The sequence below is a fragment of the Littorina saxatilis genome, linkage group LG5 (genome assembly GCF_037325665.1).
Source record: "Littorina saxatilis isolate snail1 linkage group LG5, US_GU_Lsax_2.0, whole genome shotgun sequence".
Classification (NCBI taxonomy): domain Eukaryota; kingdom Metazoa; phylum Mollusca; class Gastropoda; order Littorinimorpha; family Littorinidae; genus Littorina; species Littorina saxatilis.
Window position 1 is genome coordinate 29977076 of NC_090249.1, and position 18722 is coordinate 29995797.

The 18722-nt window shown below is 40.0% G+C and overlaps 1 protein-coding gene across 1 annotated transcript; it reads left to right on the plus strand.

Moving 5' to 3' along the window:
• The first annotated feature begins 4770 nt into the window (after window positions 1–4770).
• LOC138966826 (protein LTV1 homolog) lies at window positions 4771–18681 on the plus strand. The gene is made up of 11 exons (XM_070339177.1): window positions 4771–4922; window positions 6725–6880; window positions 7649–7759; window positions 9585–9744; window positions 10189–10357; window positions 10875–11100; window positions 11458–11588; window positions 12620–12795; window positions 14384–14433; window positions 15946–16164; window positions 16682–18681. The coding sequence occupies exons 1-11, from the start codon at window positions 4920–4922 to the stop codon at window positions 16802–16804; spliced, it is 1524 nt and encodes a 507-aa protein (XP_070195278.1). The 5' UTR covers window positions 4771–4919; the 3' UTR covers window positions 16805–18681.
• The last annotated feature ends 41 nt before the right edge of the window (window positions 18682–18722 follow it).

The window sequence follows — 18722 nt, forward strand, 5'->3', positions numbered from 1 at the left end:
TAATAAACGGGCGGCTAACTCAGGAACTGATTATGTAAAGAGAGCAATACGAAATGTCCAAGCAGTTCCGTAGTTCATTATGGCATGAGGCAACAGGAAGTTTACACAAATCCGGTGGAACAGCCTGGATGGGTGAGGAGGGGGGGGGGGGGGGGGGGGGGGGTTGTAACACTTTTATTAATTTTTGTGGTTTTGTTGTTGTTTGGTGTTGTTGTTTTTTTACAAACGTGAGTTGGGTTGTTACGTTGGTGGTCACTTGAAGATTACAATGATACATAGGACTGACATTCACTTAGTGTGTGCCGGCTTATTCTAGTAGAAAGCAGTGAGGAAAGACTCGACCTATGGGGCCGGTGTGACGTTTTCATCTTTCGCCGTGTTGATATTTCGCTTCTCGGCCTCGTTGATCTGGTATAAACTCTACATTGGAAAAAAACACACCCTTCGATAGTACTGATGAGCGACCTTGTGTACCTTACATTCATGGGGCCAAATTTGTCCAACCAATTTGTTTTATTTAACTTAGAAATTTGATTCATCCTAAAATGTTTTCCTTCTTACTCTAGGGACGTAGGGGAAGGGAGGGCAAGTCGACCCCTCTAACGAATGCAGCTTATACCTCTCGTCTTTTAAAAAAAAAAATTGTTTTTGTTGTAAAACCTGGTGTGTTTCTCTTTCGTGTAAGCGTTGTGTAGAATATGAACGATCCAACTGGCACGGTTTTTAAATAAAATATAAAAGAAAAAAATCCTGAAGCATGGACGACTTGCCCTCCATGGAGGGCAACTCGTCCATGGGGGGCGGGTAATTCGTCCAGGTGGAAAAGGTTGTTCATATTACCCAATAGCATCACCTCGACATATGAAATTGACTGAAGTAACTTTTCTGTGTCAGTTTTGTTAATCGGAAGTGAGAATGACGTCATAATGAGTCGGCCTACGTCAGAAGTCGATCGACGTCTTGGCTATGCAGGGAGGGTGAGTATTTGAAGGGATAGATGTTCAAACATCTATACTTATTAGTTGCTCTGGTTCAAAGCGAAGCAAATGGGAAAATATATTTACAAATTGGACTTGTAATTGATTTGTGTCGCCCATTTCAGGTTGCGTGAACGTGAAATAGTTTAATAGGCCTACTACTAGGGGGGGACGAATTACCCGATCATGGTACTCGCTGAACATTGCTTTGCTATTTACCATTGTTCCTGGGATAGCCTGAGATCTATAACTTTCGACTAGTTGTTATAAAAGCCAAAGCTTTTTTTGCAGATCTGGTGCATTTTACGAATCAGCGGCGCTCCCATGCACTGACTGTGTTTTTGGCTCACGTAAGTGTAGCCTATGCGATGCTAACTTTTGTCTGTCTGTGCGTGCGTGCGTGCGTGCGTATACATGTATCTGTGGTAGAAACTTTAACATTTGAAGACGTCATATTACATTGACGTCACATTATGACGTACGAGGGTTAGACGTCACGCGATGGAATTACTGAAAGTCTCGGTGATTGTTATTTTGAGCGGGCCGAGACTAGTTGGCAGTCGTGTCCATGTAAGTAGTAGGCTGCATGCAGACAGACAGTCTTGCACAGTTTCACCTATGGCTATGCTCTTTCTCTGTAGACTGTGTGTGTGTGTGTGTGTGTGTGTGTGTGTGTGTGTGTGTGTGTGTGTGTGTGTACTGTGTGTGTGTATGTGTGACGGAGTGATTGAGTTTGTGTTACTGTTTGTCGATTTCTTACGTGAGCCTTGAAGGCTTCGCCTCTTGTTTTTTCGTGCAACAATTTTAGAGTGGAAACCATCAAAATTGACAAAGACTTACCGCTTTGCTGGGCCCGTTTTTTTCGACATTTTTTTTTCTTCAACTGATTCAGGTTGGGTAACTCTGGCTTATGAAATCGATGATAATCACCCCTGCAGTGTCATGTTCTCAAAATCGAGGGGGGACGACATACCCGAGGGGGTCGACTTGCCCTCCCTTCCCCTACGTAACCACTCAGTACACGTTTTCGAAGAATTCGATTTTGGGGGTGAAATCTATTAAATTTTACCACCAATTTTCTTCACATGCAAGAAACTGACATGCTTTTCGTCCATAAATAATTTCACTTCTTAATTTTACCAGGAAACAACATTTCAGTCTTGAGTATATGTCGAGGGGGAAATATGTACACAGGCGAAAGATGAAGTCATGACACCGGCCGGGGTTACATTGACACTGGTCTCGACTTCTAACTGAAGCCACGTAGCACACGCGACTGCCGCAAAGGCAAATAAAGTACTTCTGACTTCTTGACAGAGCTAGGTCACCTTCGGTCACACACACATGGCACTGACACAAACACACACACACACACACACAGGCACTCGTCACGATCGGGTCGGGATCATCAAAGTGGGCGGGGCCTGTGCGCTCTCAAGACTACTACTACCGGTATTACGGTACTTGTAGAATCAGAATCAGAATCAGAATTTATTGTCATTAAAGCACAGAGCCTATTGACACATACAAGATACATAAGTACAGGAAAAACAGCAATATAACATAACATACATGTAATACAAAACCAAGTGGAACAGGGTGAACAAAGAGGACCTGAAGATGAGCATAAGTTATTCAGTGAAGACAGTCGGAAGACTGACGCATTGCATCTGCGTAGTTGAAAACAATCGTACACATATTTTTGCCAATTGCCTTTGGATGTCGCTGTCAGTAAACAAAGAACTGACTCTTATTTCATCACTGCCGGTGGAAGTATTCGGTAATAACTGTTGCCTGAGATGAGCATACATTGTACACGAATCAAGGAAGTGAAGTTCATCCTCCACCACTCCACAGTTTCTGCATAGTCTTTCCTCCCTTGGTGTTCCCGTGTATCTGCCCTTTTCGATTTCTAAGTCATGGGCACTTATACGTAGTTTGCTCATAGCCTGTCTGTGTTCTTGTGTTAGCAAAAGATAGGGTTGTAGAGAGTAGTCGTGTGACACTCCCTTGTAAAACTGTAGTTTGGAGGAGTTTCCTTCTTTTTACATTTAGTCAAGTTTTGTTTTGTCCTCCGGAGCCTGACAAATTGAGTTTCTACATGTTTTCAGTGTTAGCGCGTGTTTCAGTCTTGCCGGGTGTATTGTGCTTTGGTTTTGCCACACGTGTTTGAAGCCTGAGGAAGTCAGGAACTCGCGTACAAATAAGAGCCATTTATTTTCCTCTTTATGTTCTTGTGAGAGAAGGCTTGAGTAAGTTTGCCTAAGGAGCCCATGTTGGTCAGATTCCATGATGTGTAACCAAAATGATATGATCTGTCCCAATATTTTTGTGCTGATCGGAAATCTGCCCAATTCAGCCAGGACTGGGAAATTCATTGATTTTCTGTGTACTCCTAAAAGTTGCTTGCAGAATTTCATGTGTACGTTTTAATGCGGAAGGACAGTCGTTATACATTTTTCAAGGAGATTATTCTCAAGGTTCTGCGTGTCCTTTAGGTTTATATATATCTTTACAGTAAGGGAGCCAAATTTCAGAGCCAAACTGAGGTCAGAATAGGTGCAACTAGTTTATCAAAGAGTTTCGCCATTACTGGGACACTTATGTTCTTCAAGTTGTTCGTACTGCTCGTTTGAGCGAGTGCACAGGCTTTGCTCCCTTGCCGGGAGAGATGGTTCTGTGCCATTTTCATGTCTCCGTGTTTATTGAATACTAGATGATTAGCCGCTTCGCCGGGAAGAAGTAGAGCCGAATACCAGGCTGCGCCTGGGACCCGGCTTTGCCGGGCCTGTACGCCGGCTTCGCCGGCGCACGAAGGAAAGGAGATAAACGTGCAAAACACTGGAGACCTTCTAAAAATAGTAACGTGCAGTGACCTTCTAAAAATAGTAACGTAGTAACGGGAATATGGATTGACGCCACACGGAGGAAGGGAGATAATCGCGGCTGAAAACACTGGAGAAGATAAGGAAGAGTTACTGGTAGTGGATCCCGACAACAACAACAACAACAACAAATCGGTTCAGCGCGCACAGCGCTGCGCGCTGAGAGCACGTGTTGAAATATCTCATCGATGAGGTTGTGTCCGGGGTGTAGCTGAATACGGTGTCCAAATTTGAAAAAGATCCACCGAGAACTTTGGCCGTGCATCGCGAACAGACAGACAGACAGACAGACAGACAGACAGACACTAGTCGTATATATATATAGATGATGCCAAGATATTTATCGTTGTCTGTAGTATTGATTATGGCATCGCCAATTTTGAAGAACTTGAGAGGGGGAGTATGGGTTCGTGCTTGGAGAAAACCATACTATCACCTTTGTTTTTTCGCGATTAACTACTTGTAATCCCCATTTATTGCAGTATTCATGCCGGAGGCTGTTGAGTTTGTCCTGTAATCCTTTCTTTGTAGTTGAGAGAATAACAATGTCGTCAGCATACACCAGGCATGGCACCGGAACGAGTCCAGCCTCATCCACAGTTGGGGAGTCGTATAAACCATAAGAAAAGACCCCCCGTCCATCACAAGTGACAGCCATATGGTCACGCCCACCTCGTGACGAGTGCCTGTGCACACACCCTTGTAAACACACACACACACGGGCTTAAAAAAACAACAAAAAAATACCCAAACAGAGAAGTTTTTATACCCAGCAGCAAATAAACCCTGAACATTAGAAAAAGACACTTTTATTTCAGAATGATGAAGAGGGTGGAGTTTGGACTGGGACCGAGCCGAGCTTCGCAACCGACGTGTGTGTGTGTATGTGTGTGTTCTGGTAAGTAGACTATTTTTCAAGACCGATAACCAGGCTCAATTTCCGGTCATTGAGGTCAGGGTTTGCAAGCAGTAAAACAGAAACACGTGTTTAAACTAAACTTTAATCATATTTCCGTCAGTCCGTTCGAAGGTCTAACTCTACAGCTGCTCCTTAAAAATGGTAATGTTGCAAGACAAACCTAAAGAAACTTGTTCTATCTTTTTAGATGTTTTTGATTACGATGATTGTGATGCGCTTTATCATAACACTAACACAGTAACAGAAAGCATGACTGAAAGTGCGATGGTTATTATAAAGTTGATTATAATTTATAGTGAAATGTACTATTTTTTCTGAATACAGTATGGACAGAACAGTAAGTGTAAACGCACACACACACTCTCACACACTCTCTCTCATTGCACTCACAGACACACCCACTTCTGTTGCAAGTTATGCAACGAAAGTGAATTGCATGGTTACTATAATACTATTAGTATTATACAGAAGCCCATTATCTAGAAGTATTTATCTACTATTACCAGCAGTCGACACGCGGTAATACATATGCCCTTTGACCATTCCTTGGGGATATCCCGTACTTAAAATAGAATACGGGATTATGGGAAAGCTGTTCAAAGGCACTCGCGCACTATATTCGATTTTCAATACACGACTCAAAACCTGTGGGATAAATCTAAAAGAATAAAATACAAGAATTTAGAGTTCAGATAAGAAAGAAAAAAAAGTTTAAAAAATCATGTTTTACAAAAGTATTTGGGGACTCGAACCCGAGACCGCCGGCATTGGAGGCAAACGTCTTACCAGCCCCGCTACAAGACCGCTTATCCTATAGGCGTGAAAACTAAGACTTGAATTGCCAACATAACTGCCACGTGCACGGGTCAGTTTTCGAATCGAGCATTTGTTGACTCGTCGTTTTCCCCGTTCGTATAAAGTGTGTTTTGTACGATTTCTTGATATCATCATTACATGTAGTTGCGGTGTTGCCTGCAAGGCAATCAATTTTCACCCAAGCCGATGTTACTAAACATTTTTTTAAATGAATGGGTAACTTCGGCCGCGGCCGCTGGGGATACTGTCCCGCTGGAAGTACTCAATATATATATACAATTATGCAACATTTTTTATTATTTCGATTATTTCTTAATCAAATACGTTTGGAATGAAACAAATGAATAAAATACAAGAATTACGAGTTCAGAAAAAAATAAAAATAAAATTGCTGTCGAAGCGAATCGAACCCGGGATCACAAAAGTAAGGCCTAGCGCATGATCGAGCGTGTTACCAACTGAGCTAATCTGCCGCACTGTAGGCGAGGGAGATTTTAACTTCAAATATTACACTTGAGTTCTCGAGCGTGGCGACGACTGACTCGAGTTTCCGAGTCTCTCCGTTCGTGTTTGTGTTCTGTTCTCTATATCTCACTGTTCGGGGCTAATTCAGTTCATAACTGACCCGACGCTCCCGGTCACTTCGTATAAGTTTGGAAAGCAATATGAAGTAGCGATAATTTCAAGCGTGACCGACATTATTGATATGAAATGCATTGACCAATCGCCCAAAAGCGCTGACGTCAATTTGCATGAAAAATACCCGAAATCCTCTATTCTCGATGACATACTAAGGAGTTAGTTCGGGAGAACGACGATCTATGGACGGTTTATTATATAAAGGGAAGCAAGCGGTTAAAAACGGGCGTCGATAGAGCCAATGAACAGGGATGGGAACTTGTAGTATTTCATTCACTTGTGTATTATACAAATATCATATTTAGACTGGTCTTAGTTCATCTGAAGGTTAATAATTATTACAAATGTTACTAACTATATCACACACTCTCAGTATATATGTATACATATGATATGAAAAAGCCAGCTCATAATCATGGTTAAACGGTAATAGTAGTAAAAACCCACTTTTCTCTCAATAAACAATTAATTTATTCTTTCACTTTCAGCCTGGAAGGAGGAAAAAACACTTCAAAGGGAACCTTAGGAATGCAGTGATAGAAAAATTCACTCTTGGTACCACTGAACTGGATCCATCCCTGCTAATGCCTGAGGATGATGGAGAAGCCAAGGAACTTTTAGAAGACCCAGGGTTGTCATCCAAGGTAATTCCAGCCTAACAGTAACAATGTTGTGTGCTCTAAGTTACATACTCCCTATCAGTCTATGTATTCTTCTCTTTTGTTTCTCTCTTTTCAGTTTTCTTTTTGTTCTTTTTAATTAGGGGGGGGGGGGGGGGGGGGGTATTTACATTACTCTGGAGAACTGAGAACTGAGAAGTGAAGAGATTTTTGAGAGTAACTGATACAGATGCAGACACACTGGGTATACTCATTCTGACTGTCCCTGTTGTTTTATGATAATTTATGTACAAACCAGACTAAGTGTGTCTGGTACTGAAATTTGAAGTAAATGGCTCAGATGCAAAACTTTGCTGCTGGATTTCTTGATTGTTTCGTGGAATAGATCAATTAAGCTGTATATATCAGAGTATGAAAAACGTACTCTGTTTCTCTGGGCAAGTGGAAACTGCAAAACTAAGAGGGGGTACTCGTTGGACATAAAATTGTACTGGAAGTTGAAGTTTAAACTGCTAGTGCTACTGTTTAAATGGGTGTTACAAACTTTATTTGGCCATATGTCACTTCACTTTCATGATCTGTACTCATGTGGAGTCCAGGTGCAAATTTTTTAACTCTTCCGTTACATTTTTGTTTAATTTTGTGGGTATTTTGACTGAATTTAAAAAAAAAGTGTGACACTTATAAAATGTTCTTTGTATAAGTTTGAATGGTAAGAAACCAAATAACAGATCATTAATTTTTATGAAGATTTTATTTTATTCAATTCTTCTTTCCTAAATGACCTGTCAGGAAAAGAATCGAGAAGAACAGCAAAAATACGGCATCTACTTTGAGGATGACTACAACTACCTGCAACACATGAAGGACGTCGTCGACATCCAGCAGTCTGAAATGAAACAGGTAAGTAGAAACCTTCTGGGGGGTAGGGGGGGGGGGGGGGGGGATTTGCAATTTAAAACCTTGTAATGCTTGCCCTTAGCTGTGCCTGTCAATCAGATTGAAGTGTTTTGAATTGGGGGGGGGGGGGGGGGGGTGTGAAACAAGCAGTTTCCAACCTTATTGTGCCTAACCTAATTCCTACCAGACAAAATCAATTTGCTTTAAGAAGGATAATTAACACATCTGTGATGGGCCGCGTATACAGTCGTTTCAGCCGAGCATCGCACACTGCCACGCCGCGTATACAGTCGTTTCAGCCGAGCATCGCGCAATGCTGGGCCACGCCTGCAGTCGTTTAGCACCTATAATGGTCTATGGTAGAAAACTTGTGTTTACTTCGAATTTACGGATATTAAGAGTTACTTCCCATGCTTAGTACTTCCGTTTACCTAAGTCTGATTAGAATTCGAAGTGGTTTTGCGCAATTTTCGAGATAAAAAAAAATGCAACGAAAGCAACCTTTGAGGAGAGAGGAGATTTTCCGTATGCTAGAACTTGACGATCCTTCGGACGAGGATTGTTTTTCGCCAGAATAAAGTCACAATAGCAGCGATAGTGACCAAGAAAGTGGTGTAAGAACTGTGTTGGTTACCTGGACATCATTAGGTCAGTTTCACTTACTCTTGTGTTTTGTTATGATTGACAGTTTGTGTTTCGGGATGCTCTGAGTATTTGCATTTTTGAGTCACTTGAGAAAAAGTGACTCTATGTAATCGGTCAGTGTTAGTCTGTCCGGCCGGCCGGCCGTCTGGCCGGCCGGCCGGCCGTCCGTAGACACCACCTTAACGTTGGACTTTTCTCGGAAACTATCAAAGCGATCGGGCTCATATTTTGTTTAGTCGTGACCTCCAATGACCTCTACACTTTAACGATGGTTTCGTTGACCTTTGACCTTTTTCAAGGTCACAGGTCAGCGTCAAAGGAAAAATTAGACATTTTATATCTTTGACAAAGTTCATCGGATGTGATTGAAACTTTGTAGGATTATTCTTTACATCAAAGTATTTACATCTGTAGCCTTTTACGAACGTTATCAGAAAAACAAGGGAGATAACTAGCCTTTTCTGTTCGGCAACACACAACTTAACGTTGGGCTTTTCTCGGAAACTATAAAAGTGACCGGGCTCAAATTTTATGTGAACGTGACTCCCAGTGACCTCTACACTTTGACGTCTGCTTTGGTGACCTTTGACCTTTTTCAAGGTCACAGGTATGCTTCAGGTATGCATTGTGTTGTGAATAGCAATTTCTTCCTGTCCATCTGATGCCTCATATAATATTCAGAACTGCGAAAGTGACTCGATCGAGCGTTTGCTCTTCTTGTTTGTCTGTGCTCTGTGTTGTTGTGTTATGCACAATAAAGTTATAAATATCATGGTTATACTCACCATCTTTTGTTAATTAAGTATGGCAAATTTAGTGATGATTGAGCTTCATTTAGGTCTGCTACTGCTAGACAGGTTTGTTTACAACTACTGGCTTCAGTAAAGATTGATGGCGGCAGGTTTAGGCTGGCAGGAAGATAAGGGAGAGGCAAAGCCAGTCACAATAGTGTTAAACTGAAGGATAATGAAAGTGTTTTGATTTGACTTTATTTGATTTGGATTTACTATTAAATGTTAAAGGGATACTATTGATCTCACCGCTTGGGGGGTGGATGAGTTTCTGGCGGATTTAAAGAAGTAAAAATATGGTGGAGACAGAATGGTGAACACACTTGATCAAATTTGAGTTTTAAACCTTACCTTGGGTGCATTGACTATTGTTTGATATTTTTCTTTCACAGTTGATTGTTCTGGATCCCAAGTCTGGCAACGTAAGTGAAGTGTCGCGGGTTTACAAAGAGGAGGCTATGGAGCCTGAGGATATGCTGGTATTGAATTCAAAACTTCAGGGGGCAGCTGCAGCAAGCAACACTGGCATGAAAATAGTCTCCACACAACCAGGTCAGTTGAACACGAATGCATGTAAACACACAGATAGGCGCATGCAAACTTCTGTGAAAATGAAATGCCTCTGTTTTGGTGTGGATGTGTGTGCATGTGTCTATTTTATTTTTATCTCTGAATGTTGCTCAGATTGAATTTCACATAACATGCTCTACTATGTCAGTGATCGCACTTACCCTTTTCCAAACTTTCATGCAATCCTTTACAAGTAAGAATCCTGGCTCTCACAGAAAGGGATACAGATACACAAACCAGTCAAATAAAGTCTAAACACATTGATTACTTTACATTAGTTGAGAAAAGACTGTCAAACGAAATACCAGTTGGCTTACAAGACCAGATGCTGCATTCTTTTTTGAATAGTTTCTGATCTTTACCGGTAAAATAATAGACTCTTCAGGCTAACACAGTCACTGCTAACTTGAGCGGTATTTCTTTCAGAACTTGACCCAGACTTTGACCCAGAGGTGCTGGCGGCACTTGAGGATGACTTTAACTTTGAAGACCCAGATAATGAACTGGAAGATGACTTCATGGACTTGGCCAATCCAAATGATGACGCTGAGCCTGTTGAGGATGAGGAAGGCCTGGCACAGAATTTCCACAATCTGTAAGACTATGAAAGAGAGAGTGAGAGAGAGAGAGAGAGGATAAATTTGTATTTTCAAGGGTAAAGGAATAAGCATTTTTTTCTTACTTTTTGGCATCTAGCCCTAGGTCAAAGTAGGGAAACACATTTTAAAGGCATTAATAGAATTAGCAAATAATCAACATACTTAATGCAAGAGGGAGAGAGAGGCTGTGTGCGTGTGAAATAGATAGATACTCTGTGTGTGGTATGTGTGAGCGTGCAAGAGAGAGGAAGAGAGGAAGAATGTGTGTGAAAATTACATTGCTTACAAAAGGGCAGCTTGTAATTTATTTCTATGTGCGTTAACTGCATAGCATTAGCAAGATCAACTTTGGCTTTGGGTATGTATGGCAGTTGGCACATGCTTTTTTTTCCTAACTGACATAAGAATCTGGATCTTCGCTTCATCATGTGTGCCTGAGAGCTCATACAATCACATTTATAGGCAAAAACTGCATGGAAACATGACTTATTAATGCTGTTATGTTGTTTTTAGGATGAAAGTTGAGCAACAGAAAACAGACAAGAAAAAAGAAGAGGATGAAGAAGCTGATGAAAACTCTGATGCCGATTCAAATGCAATGGACTGCAGCGATGATGATGGTGACTGGACTGATGATGAGGATGACAAAGATGATCAGAGAACGACCTGCAGTGAGTTTTCCAGTGCTACCGTCCCCAGGAACAAGAAACTGCAGCTGCTGGATCGACATACAGAAGTAGTAAGTTGTTGTTGTGTTGCTTGGTTGTTTGATTTTGTTGAGGTGTGTGTTTGTGCTTGTGTAGGCATGTACTTGTGTGCATATGTGTACATTCATGCAAATGTGTGTAATTATTCATTTTTGCATGTTTTTATACAATAACTGATGTTCATTGAATTTATTTTTACTGGCAGGTGTGTAAAATACATTTTGACTGCACTAAATAAGCACACACATTCTTCGTTGTCCTTTGTTTGTGTATTGTTTATAATTATTGTGTTGTATGTATTATTTTCTATTATATTTATGTACAGATATATTTATTTAATCATTCATTTATTTATTTTGTCTTTGATTGGATGTTATTATTGCTTGTAGGTGATGCAGAGAGAATACACAGAGGATCAGATCGGTGCACTAGACTTCGAGGAGCTAAACGGGAGGGTGACATTTGAGAGTGACCTCTTTAAGCAGACTGTGAAGGAACTGCAGGATGCAGAGTTTGTCACGTGAGTGATCAGATTTTACTTTACTTTTCTTTATTTAGTGTTTAACGTCGTTTTCAACCACGAAGGTTATATCGCGACGAGGGAAAGGGGGAGATGGGATAGGGGAAAGGGGGGAGATGGGATAGAGCCACTTGTTAAGTGTTTCTTGTTCACAAAAGCACTAATCAAAAAATTGCTCCAGGGGCTTGCAACGTAGTACAATATATGACCTTACTGGGAGAATGCAAGTTTCCAGTACAAAGGACTAAACATTTCTTACATACTGCTTGACTAAAATCTTTACAAACATTGACTATATTCTATACAAGAACCACTTAACAAGGGTTAAAGGAGAAACAGAATCCGTTAGTCGCCTCATACGACATGCGGGGTGCAGAGAAATAAGGATGTGGAAAAGAAGACTTTTGGTAAGTGAAATAAAGGTGATGGATCCAGTCAGGTAGAAATAAGACAACAAGAAAAGAATTGGAAAACTGCAGGGAATAGTAGGGAGAGTTTTCTTGGAAGGAAATATAGGTGAAAGGACTGGTAAGGCAGAAATAAGACAAAAGAAGAGAAGAAACAGAACCGTTAGTCGCCTCTTACGACATGCTGGGTAGCATCGGGTAAATTCTTTCTAGTCCCAACCAATATGGGACTCCCCCTAACCCGCAGGGGGTTCAGATTTTACTAAAGCTTTGTTTATTAGGTTATGAATATGAGAGACAAGGTGAAACAAACTCACACTGGTTTTCTACTGCAAGAATACAGACTGCTCCATCTATTTAAGAAAAAAACCCTGATTTTCTTAAAAATAAAAACCTTGATACAACAGGGAAACAAGAAAAAGCAACAAAAAAACAAAAAACAACAGAATATGAGTTGACCTAGGCTTTTACAGACTACTCTGCACATAATAGTTCTATTTATTTTATTTTTTATTTTTTTAAGAATTAGAATAATCACTGCTGCAGGTTCCTTAACGCACAATTTGTGTGACAACTGTGTTACTCAGTATGTGACAATGTCAACCTGTTTGCTTTTTTTCACAGGACATTAAAAGAGGTCGTAGACTCACCTGACAGAGTTCGCCCAGACCTTCCAGAGTCGTGGAGGTACATAGCGGTGAGACAAGAAGGCGATGATGAAGAAGACGAGGAGAGGGAGAGAAGACACCAATTGGCGATGATGCCTAAAAAGCCACAGTGGGATTGTGTGTCCATACTCAGTGAGTTTTTTGCATTATTTTTGTTTCTTTTTTTTTGTTTCCAATACAGTGGAACCCCCAATTTAAGACTCCCTCCTTTTTAAGACCTTGATCTTTTGGATGTTCTGTTCATAGCCTCTATAAATTTGCCTCCATTTTAAGACTCCCTCCTTTTTAAGACCTTGATCTTTTGGATGTTCTGTTCATAGCCTCTATAAATTTGCCTCCATTTTAAGACTCCCTCCTTTTTAAGACCTTGATCTTTTGGATGTTCTGTTCATAGCCTCTATAAATTTGCCTCCATTTTAAGACTCCCTCCTTTTTAAGACCTTGATCTTTTGGATGTTCTGTTCATAGCCTCTATAAATTTGCCTCCATTTTAAGACTCCCTCCTTCTTAAGACCTTGATCCTTTGGATGTTCTGTTCATAGCCTCTATAAATTTGCCTCCATTTTAAGACTCCAGGGCTCCCTTTTAAGACCTTGATCTTTTGGATGTTCTGTTCATAGCCTCTATAAATTTGCCTCCATTTTAAGACTCCCTCCTTTTTAAGACCTTGATCTTTTGGATGTTCTGTTCATAGCCTCTATAAATTTGCCTCCATTTTAAGACTCCCTCCATTTTAAGACTCCCTCCATTTTACCATTTTAAGACTCCCTCCATTTTACCATTTTAAGACTCCCTCCATTTTACCATTTTAAGACTCCCTCCATTTTAAGACTCCCTCCATTTTAAGACTCCCTTCTTTTTAAGACCTGGTTTTCTGAGATTTTTGGAGATCTTAAAAAGGGGGGGTTCCACTTTATTGTTTTATTGTTGTCTAGTACAGTGGTACATGTCTTGAAAGGACAGACTTATGAGGAACCACAAATGTCTCTGTATTGCATGTATGATGTTTTGGGTAACTTCCTCAAGGTTATCGACTGAAAACCTGTCAAAAGTATATCTGATGTTGGGTTTATTTTTATTAGGATGGGGGTACACATTAAAGTGATAGCTTTCTGTGGTGTTCTGCACAGTTAATGATAAGGTTTGGTGTCACACAGCATGGTGTGCTCTTAGAATCTTTAATTGTTTTAAACATAAGTTTATTTTAACAAAGGTTACAATCATGACATGTATACAAAGTTCACAGAAACAGCAACAAGCTAGAAGCTTATAGTGGTGTTCCTGCATGACAGTACAACATAAGGCGGTAACGGCTGAATAATTTGTCTCAATAAACCAAATCTATTAATAATGTAATAAACGTTGCATAATGATTATAAAGAAAGACAGTAAAAGGAAGGAAGGAGGGAAAGAAGATGAATAAAAGAAGAGGGATGGGTAGGAGATGTGCAGAAGTTAAAGTTGTTGTCCGGCAATCTTTAATTGACCCTGAGACTGAATAATTTGAACTCTGCTGCCTGATGCATGCATGTGTGTCCGCAATCAAGGACATGTACTTCAAATTACATCTAAATATCTTTTTGTGTTCAAATTGTGTTTAAGTTTTCTCTCTATGTATGGATGAGTGTGCTCACTGGCATGCCAATGTCTTTTGATCTGTGTCTAAATGCATTAACTTGCATTCAAAGTTGGTAAAAGATACTTCCTTATATGTGTACAGGTACGCTGTCCACCACAAGAAATATTCCCAAAACAGTGAATTGGCCCTCAGTAAGTATCATTCCTCAGCAGTCTATGGTGTTTATCGTTTTTATGGCAGTAAACATTACCTCATCCATGTTAACCCTTAGGCTGGCTGTCGCGACATATGTCGCGCTACTTTACGTATACTGTCACCTGGTTGTCACGACATATGTCGCGCTACTGGCGCTCAGTCTGTTTGGTCGGTTCCGATTACCTCCCATGGATACGAAAACCTATATGACCGTTTTTCTTTATTTTTCTTTCTGTTAATTCACCAGTGGCTATGTAACATGTGTTACAGAATTCCACCAGTGTAAGGGTTAACAGATACATTCCATCAACAAGGATATTTACTTTTTGTCCTTCAACATACTGGGCTTAATTTTAATTGTTTTTAAATTTGTTGTGGAAACTCTGATAGTAGTGATGTATCAGCAATTACTGCACACCACATTATACAAATTATTAAACCATGAACTGGCTTATTTTTCTGTCTTAAAAGTTGTTTACACTTCTTTTTACATTTAGTCAAGTTTTGACTAAATGTTTTAACATAGAGGGGGAATCGAGACGAGGGTCGTGGTGTATGTGTGTGTGTGTGTGTGTCTGTCTGTCTGTCTGTCTGTCTGTCTGTCTGTCTGTGCGTGTGTGTGTGTAGAGCGATTCAGACTAAACTACTGGACCGATCTTTATGAAATTTTACATGAGAGTTCCTGGGAATGATATCCCCGGAAACTTTTTTCATTTTTTCGATAAATGTCTTTGATGACGTCATATCCGGCTTTTTGTAAAAGTTGAGGTGGCACTGTCACACCCTCATTTTTCAATCAAATTGATTGAAATTTTGGCCAAGCAATCTTTGACGAAGGCCGGACTTCGGTATTGCATTTCAGCTTGGTGGCTTAAAAATTAATTAATGACTTTGGTCATTAAAAATCTGAAAATTGTAAAAAAAAAATAAAAAAAATTATAAAACGATCCAAATTTACGTTCATCTTATTCTTCATCATTTTCTGATTCCAAAAACATATAAATATGTTATATTTGGATTAAAAACAAGCTCTGAAAATTAAAAATATAAAAATTATGATCAAAATTAAATTTTCGAAATCAATTTAAAAACACTTTCATCTTATTCCTTGTCGGTTCCTGATTCCAAAAACATATAGATATGATATGTTTGGATTAAAAACACGCTCAGAAAGTTAAAACAAAGAGAGGTACAGAAAAGCGTGCTATCCTTCTCAGCGCAACTACTACCCCGCTCTTCTTGTCAATTTCACTGCCTTTGCCACGAGCGGTGGACTGACGATGCTACGAGTATACTGTCTTGCTGAAAAATTGCAGTGCGTTCAGTTTCATTCTGTGAGTTTGACAGCTTGACTAAATGTTGTATTTTTGCCTTACGTGACTTGTTTATTTATTTTTTCTAAGCTAGAATTTACATATTATAATGCAGAGCATCTGTTGCAATGTGATGCTACTATAACACACAGTCCAAAGTCAAATTTCTCATCAAGCAAATGCTTGACATTTCAGCCGGATGCAGACAAGAAGAAGAGGAAAAATAAGACATCAGTGTCAGATACAGACCCTTCAGAAATGGTGTCAGATTCAGGGCGAGGTCTAACGCTCAAAGAAATTGAGCAGCAGATAAGGACAGAAAAACTTGCTGACGCACCCACAACGTACAGACCGAGCGGGGAAACCACTGAGGAGAAGAAGGAAAGGAAAAACGCTATCAAACAACACAGAAGAGTAAGTGTCTATGGGTTTGGACTGTTTGTCTTTGTGGCTGGCAGACAGAATTGTCAGTGTATTGTCTTCAAGAAGGGAGTGTGAGAGGGAATGAAAAAACACTGTCAAACAACACAGAAGAGTAGTGTTTGGTTTGATTACCGGTATTTGTTTTTGTTCAGCTGACAGAAAAGTCTGTCACTGTATTCGAGTTGTTTTATAGTTTTTTGGTGAGTCTGTACTGGTGTGGATATTCTTTATTTAGGCAAGTGGGAAGGTAGCTAGTTTCTTTTCATACATTAGAAAGTTGTCTGAGTTGATTGTTGAAAACTCTGTATGTGCGCTGTTTTATCACATCTGAATTTGTTATTTTTTATTCGTTTTCATATTCCATTTTTCTCTTGTTCATTTTAGCAATAAAAAGTTGAGCTAGAACTAGAAGTGTGAAAAAATGTAATCAAAATTAAGTTTTGTTTGCCTTTTTTTAAAATTATTCATGACATGGAGTTACTCACAGCTAGCTCTTTACCGTTTGCAGGAGAGGCGAGCTGAGAAGAAGGCCAACAAGGTTGCCTTCCAGTCAGAAATGCATCGTCAAACCAAGATCGTCCAAGTCAGAGAAGCTCAGGAGAAAGTCATTTCCTTGCAGATTCCCAACTGATATATTTTTTCTGTTTGTAGCTTGTACGTGAATATTGACAAGAAGAGGAAATTGTGAAATATTGGGCGACTTTTTCATGGCACTGTGATACCACTATGTGGCCATGAAGCTTTTGGGTTGTTTCTGTTGGGTAGGGAAAAGAAGTGTGTGTTTGTGTGTGTGTGTGTGACAGTAATGAGCATTCTGTTCCTAAAACAAAAATCAACTGCAAAAGGAAATGCACTTTAAAACTGGAATGTGACCATGAAATTTGAACAATGTTACATGCTGAGTGTAATTTTGTTAAGGAACTGTGTGTGTGTGTGTGTGTGTGTGTGTGTGTGTGTGTGTGTGTGTGTGTGTGTGCCTGCATGTGTGTGTGTGTGTGTGTGTGTGGGGGGGTGCCTGCATGTGTGTGTGTTGAGTACAGCACACCCTTAACATAATCCCTATCTCCCCCCAGACAAACAATATCAGAAACGAAAATAAAAGAAACATAGTACACATATTCTTTCTTGTTTTCTGTCAGTTCCTGATTGATAATGAAAGTATATTTGAGAGGAGGGATATACTCTCGTTAATCCTTTTATTTTTCTGTCTGTTTGATGTTTCGTCTGTTGTTTTTACGTCAGGTTAATGATTGATTGATCAGAGACTGAAAAGAACATAAGGAGAATTACTTTTTTTTTAAATTTTTTTTTTTTTTACAACTTATCACGAGAAAAAGTGATGCATCAGATTTGTGACCGGCACGGTTGGCCTAGTGGTAAGGCGTCTGCCCCGTGATCGGGAGGTCGTGGGTTCGAAGGGGTCATACCTAAGACTTTAAAATTGGCAATCTAGTGGCTGCTCCGCCTGGCGTCTGGCATTATGGGGTTAGTGCTAGGACTGGTTGGTCCGGTGTCAGAATAATGTGACTGGGTGAGACATGAAGCCTGTGCTGCGACTTCGTCTTGTGTGTGGCGCACGTTATATGTCAAAGCAGCACCGCCCTGATATGGCCCTTCGTGGTCGGCTGGGCGTTAAGCAAACAAACAAACAAATCAGATTTGTGCACATTGATACAGTTCATTCGGTGTCATCTTAAAGTCAGATTGCTTCTTGTTCTGCTAAATTAAACGCTTCAAGCCAGATTGTGGAAAAGATAGCCTGTGGACTTTTAGTCTAAAGGGTGCAAGAACATTTTTAAGTTTGTCAATGTTTGCAATTGATTTGCTGAACAAATATAATGAATGAAAGTGCACACAATGGTGATGTAAGACTTGGACGTTTAATTCAACATGCAAAATGCGCTAGTAAAGTATTGTGGCTTTTAATTTACATATTTTCAATGCATCAGAAGAACAGAAAAAAACTGCACAACCTGCTCCCAACCACAAACATGCACATGCACACACACATGCGCTCTTTCTCTCTCTCTCCATGGTTATTTATATTAGCATTTTTGTGGGTCACCCTGTACTTGTATTGCAAACCTGATACATAAAGCCTCAAAAGTAAAATATTCACATTTTTCTGTTCAGCATTTTTTAAAGTGTATTGGACTGACAGTAATTATTAGAAGTAACCACTATTAGATAAATCATTGAGGAAGAGGAATGTCTCATATTTGACATCTTTCAAGCATACCCATTAGGCAAACTTTTTGTTGCTTCGATTCAGTATGTTTGCAATTCTCTGTTCAGACTTTGGCAAGCGTTTAGAGACAGAACTGAGAATGAGATGAGCATGCATTGTTCAGCGCTACATTTCTCTGTAGAATGTTTAAACTTTTAAAGGACATGATATATTACAAGTATCAAAGTGTTATAGCAGGTCACAGAACGGCCAACTGCTACGCTTTTAGCGTAGCATGCTACGTTTTAAGTGCAATTGCTACACTGCTACGCCAAACTAAAGATTGCTACGCTTAAACAAATAATCACAGGCATGCAACAGT

Excerpts from the sequence above, each read along its gene's own strand:
- LOC138966826 (XM_070339177.1), top strand. Across the intron at positions 6,881-7,648 it reads ACCCAGGGTTGTCATCCAAG|GAAAAGAATCGAGAAGAACA; the intron begins GTAATTCCAGCC and ends ATGACCTGTCAG. Across the intron at positions 9,745-10,188 it reads AATAGTCTCCACACAACCAG|AACTTGACCCAGACTTTGAC; the intron begins GTCAGTTGAACA and ends TATTTCTTTCAG.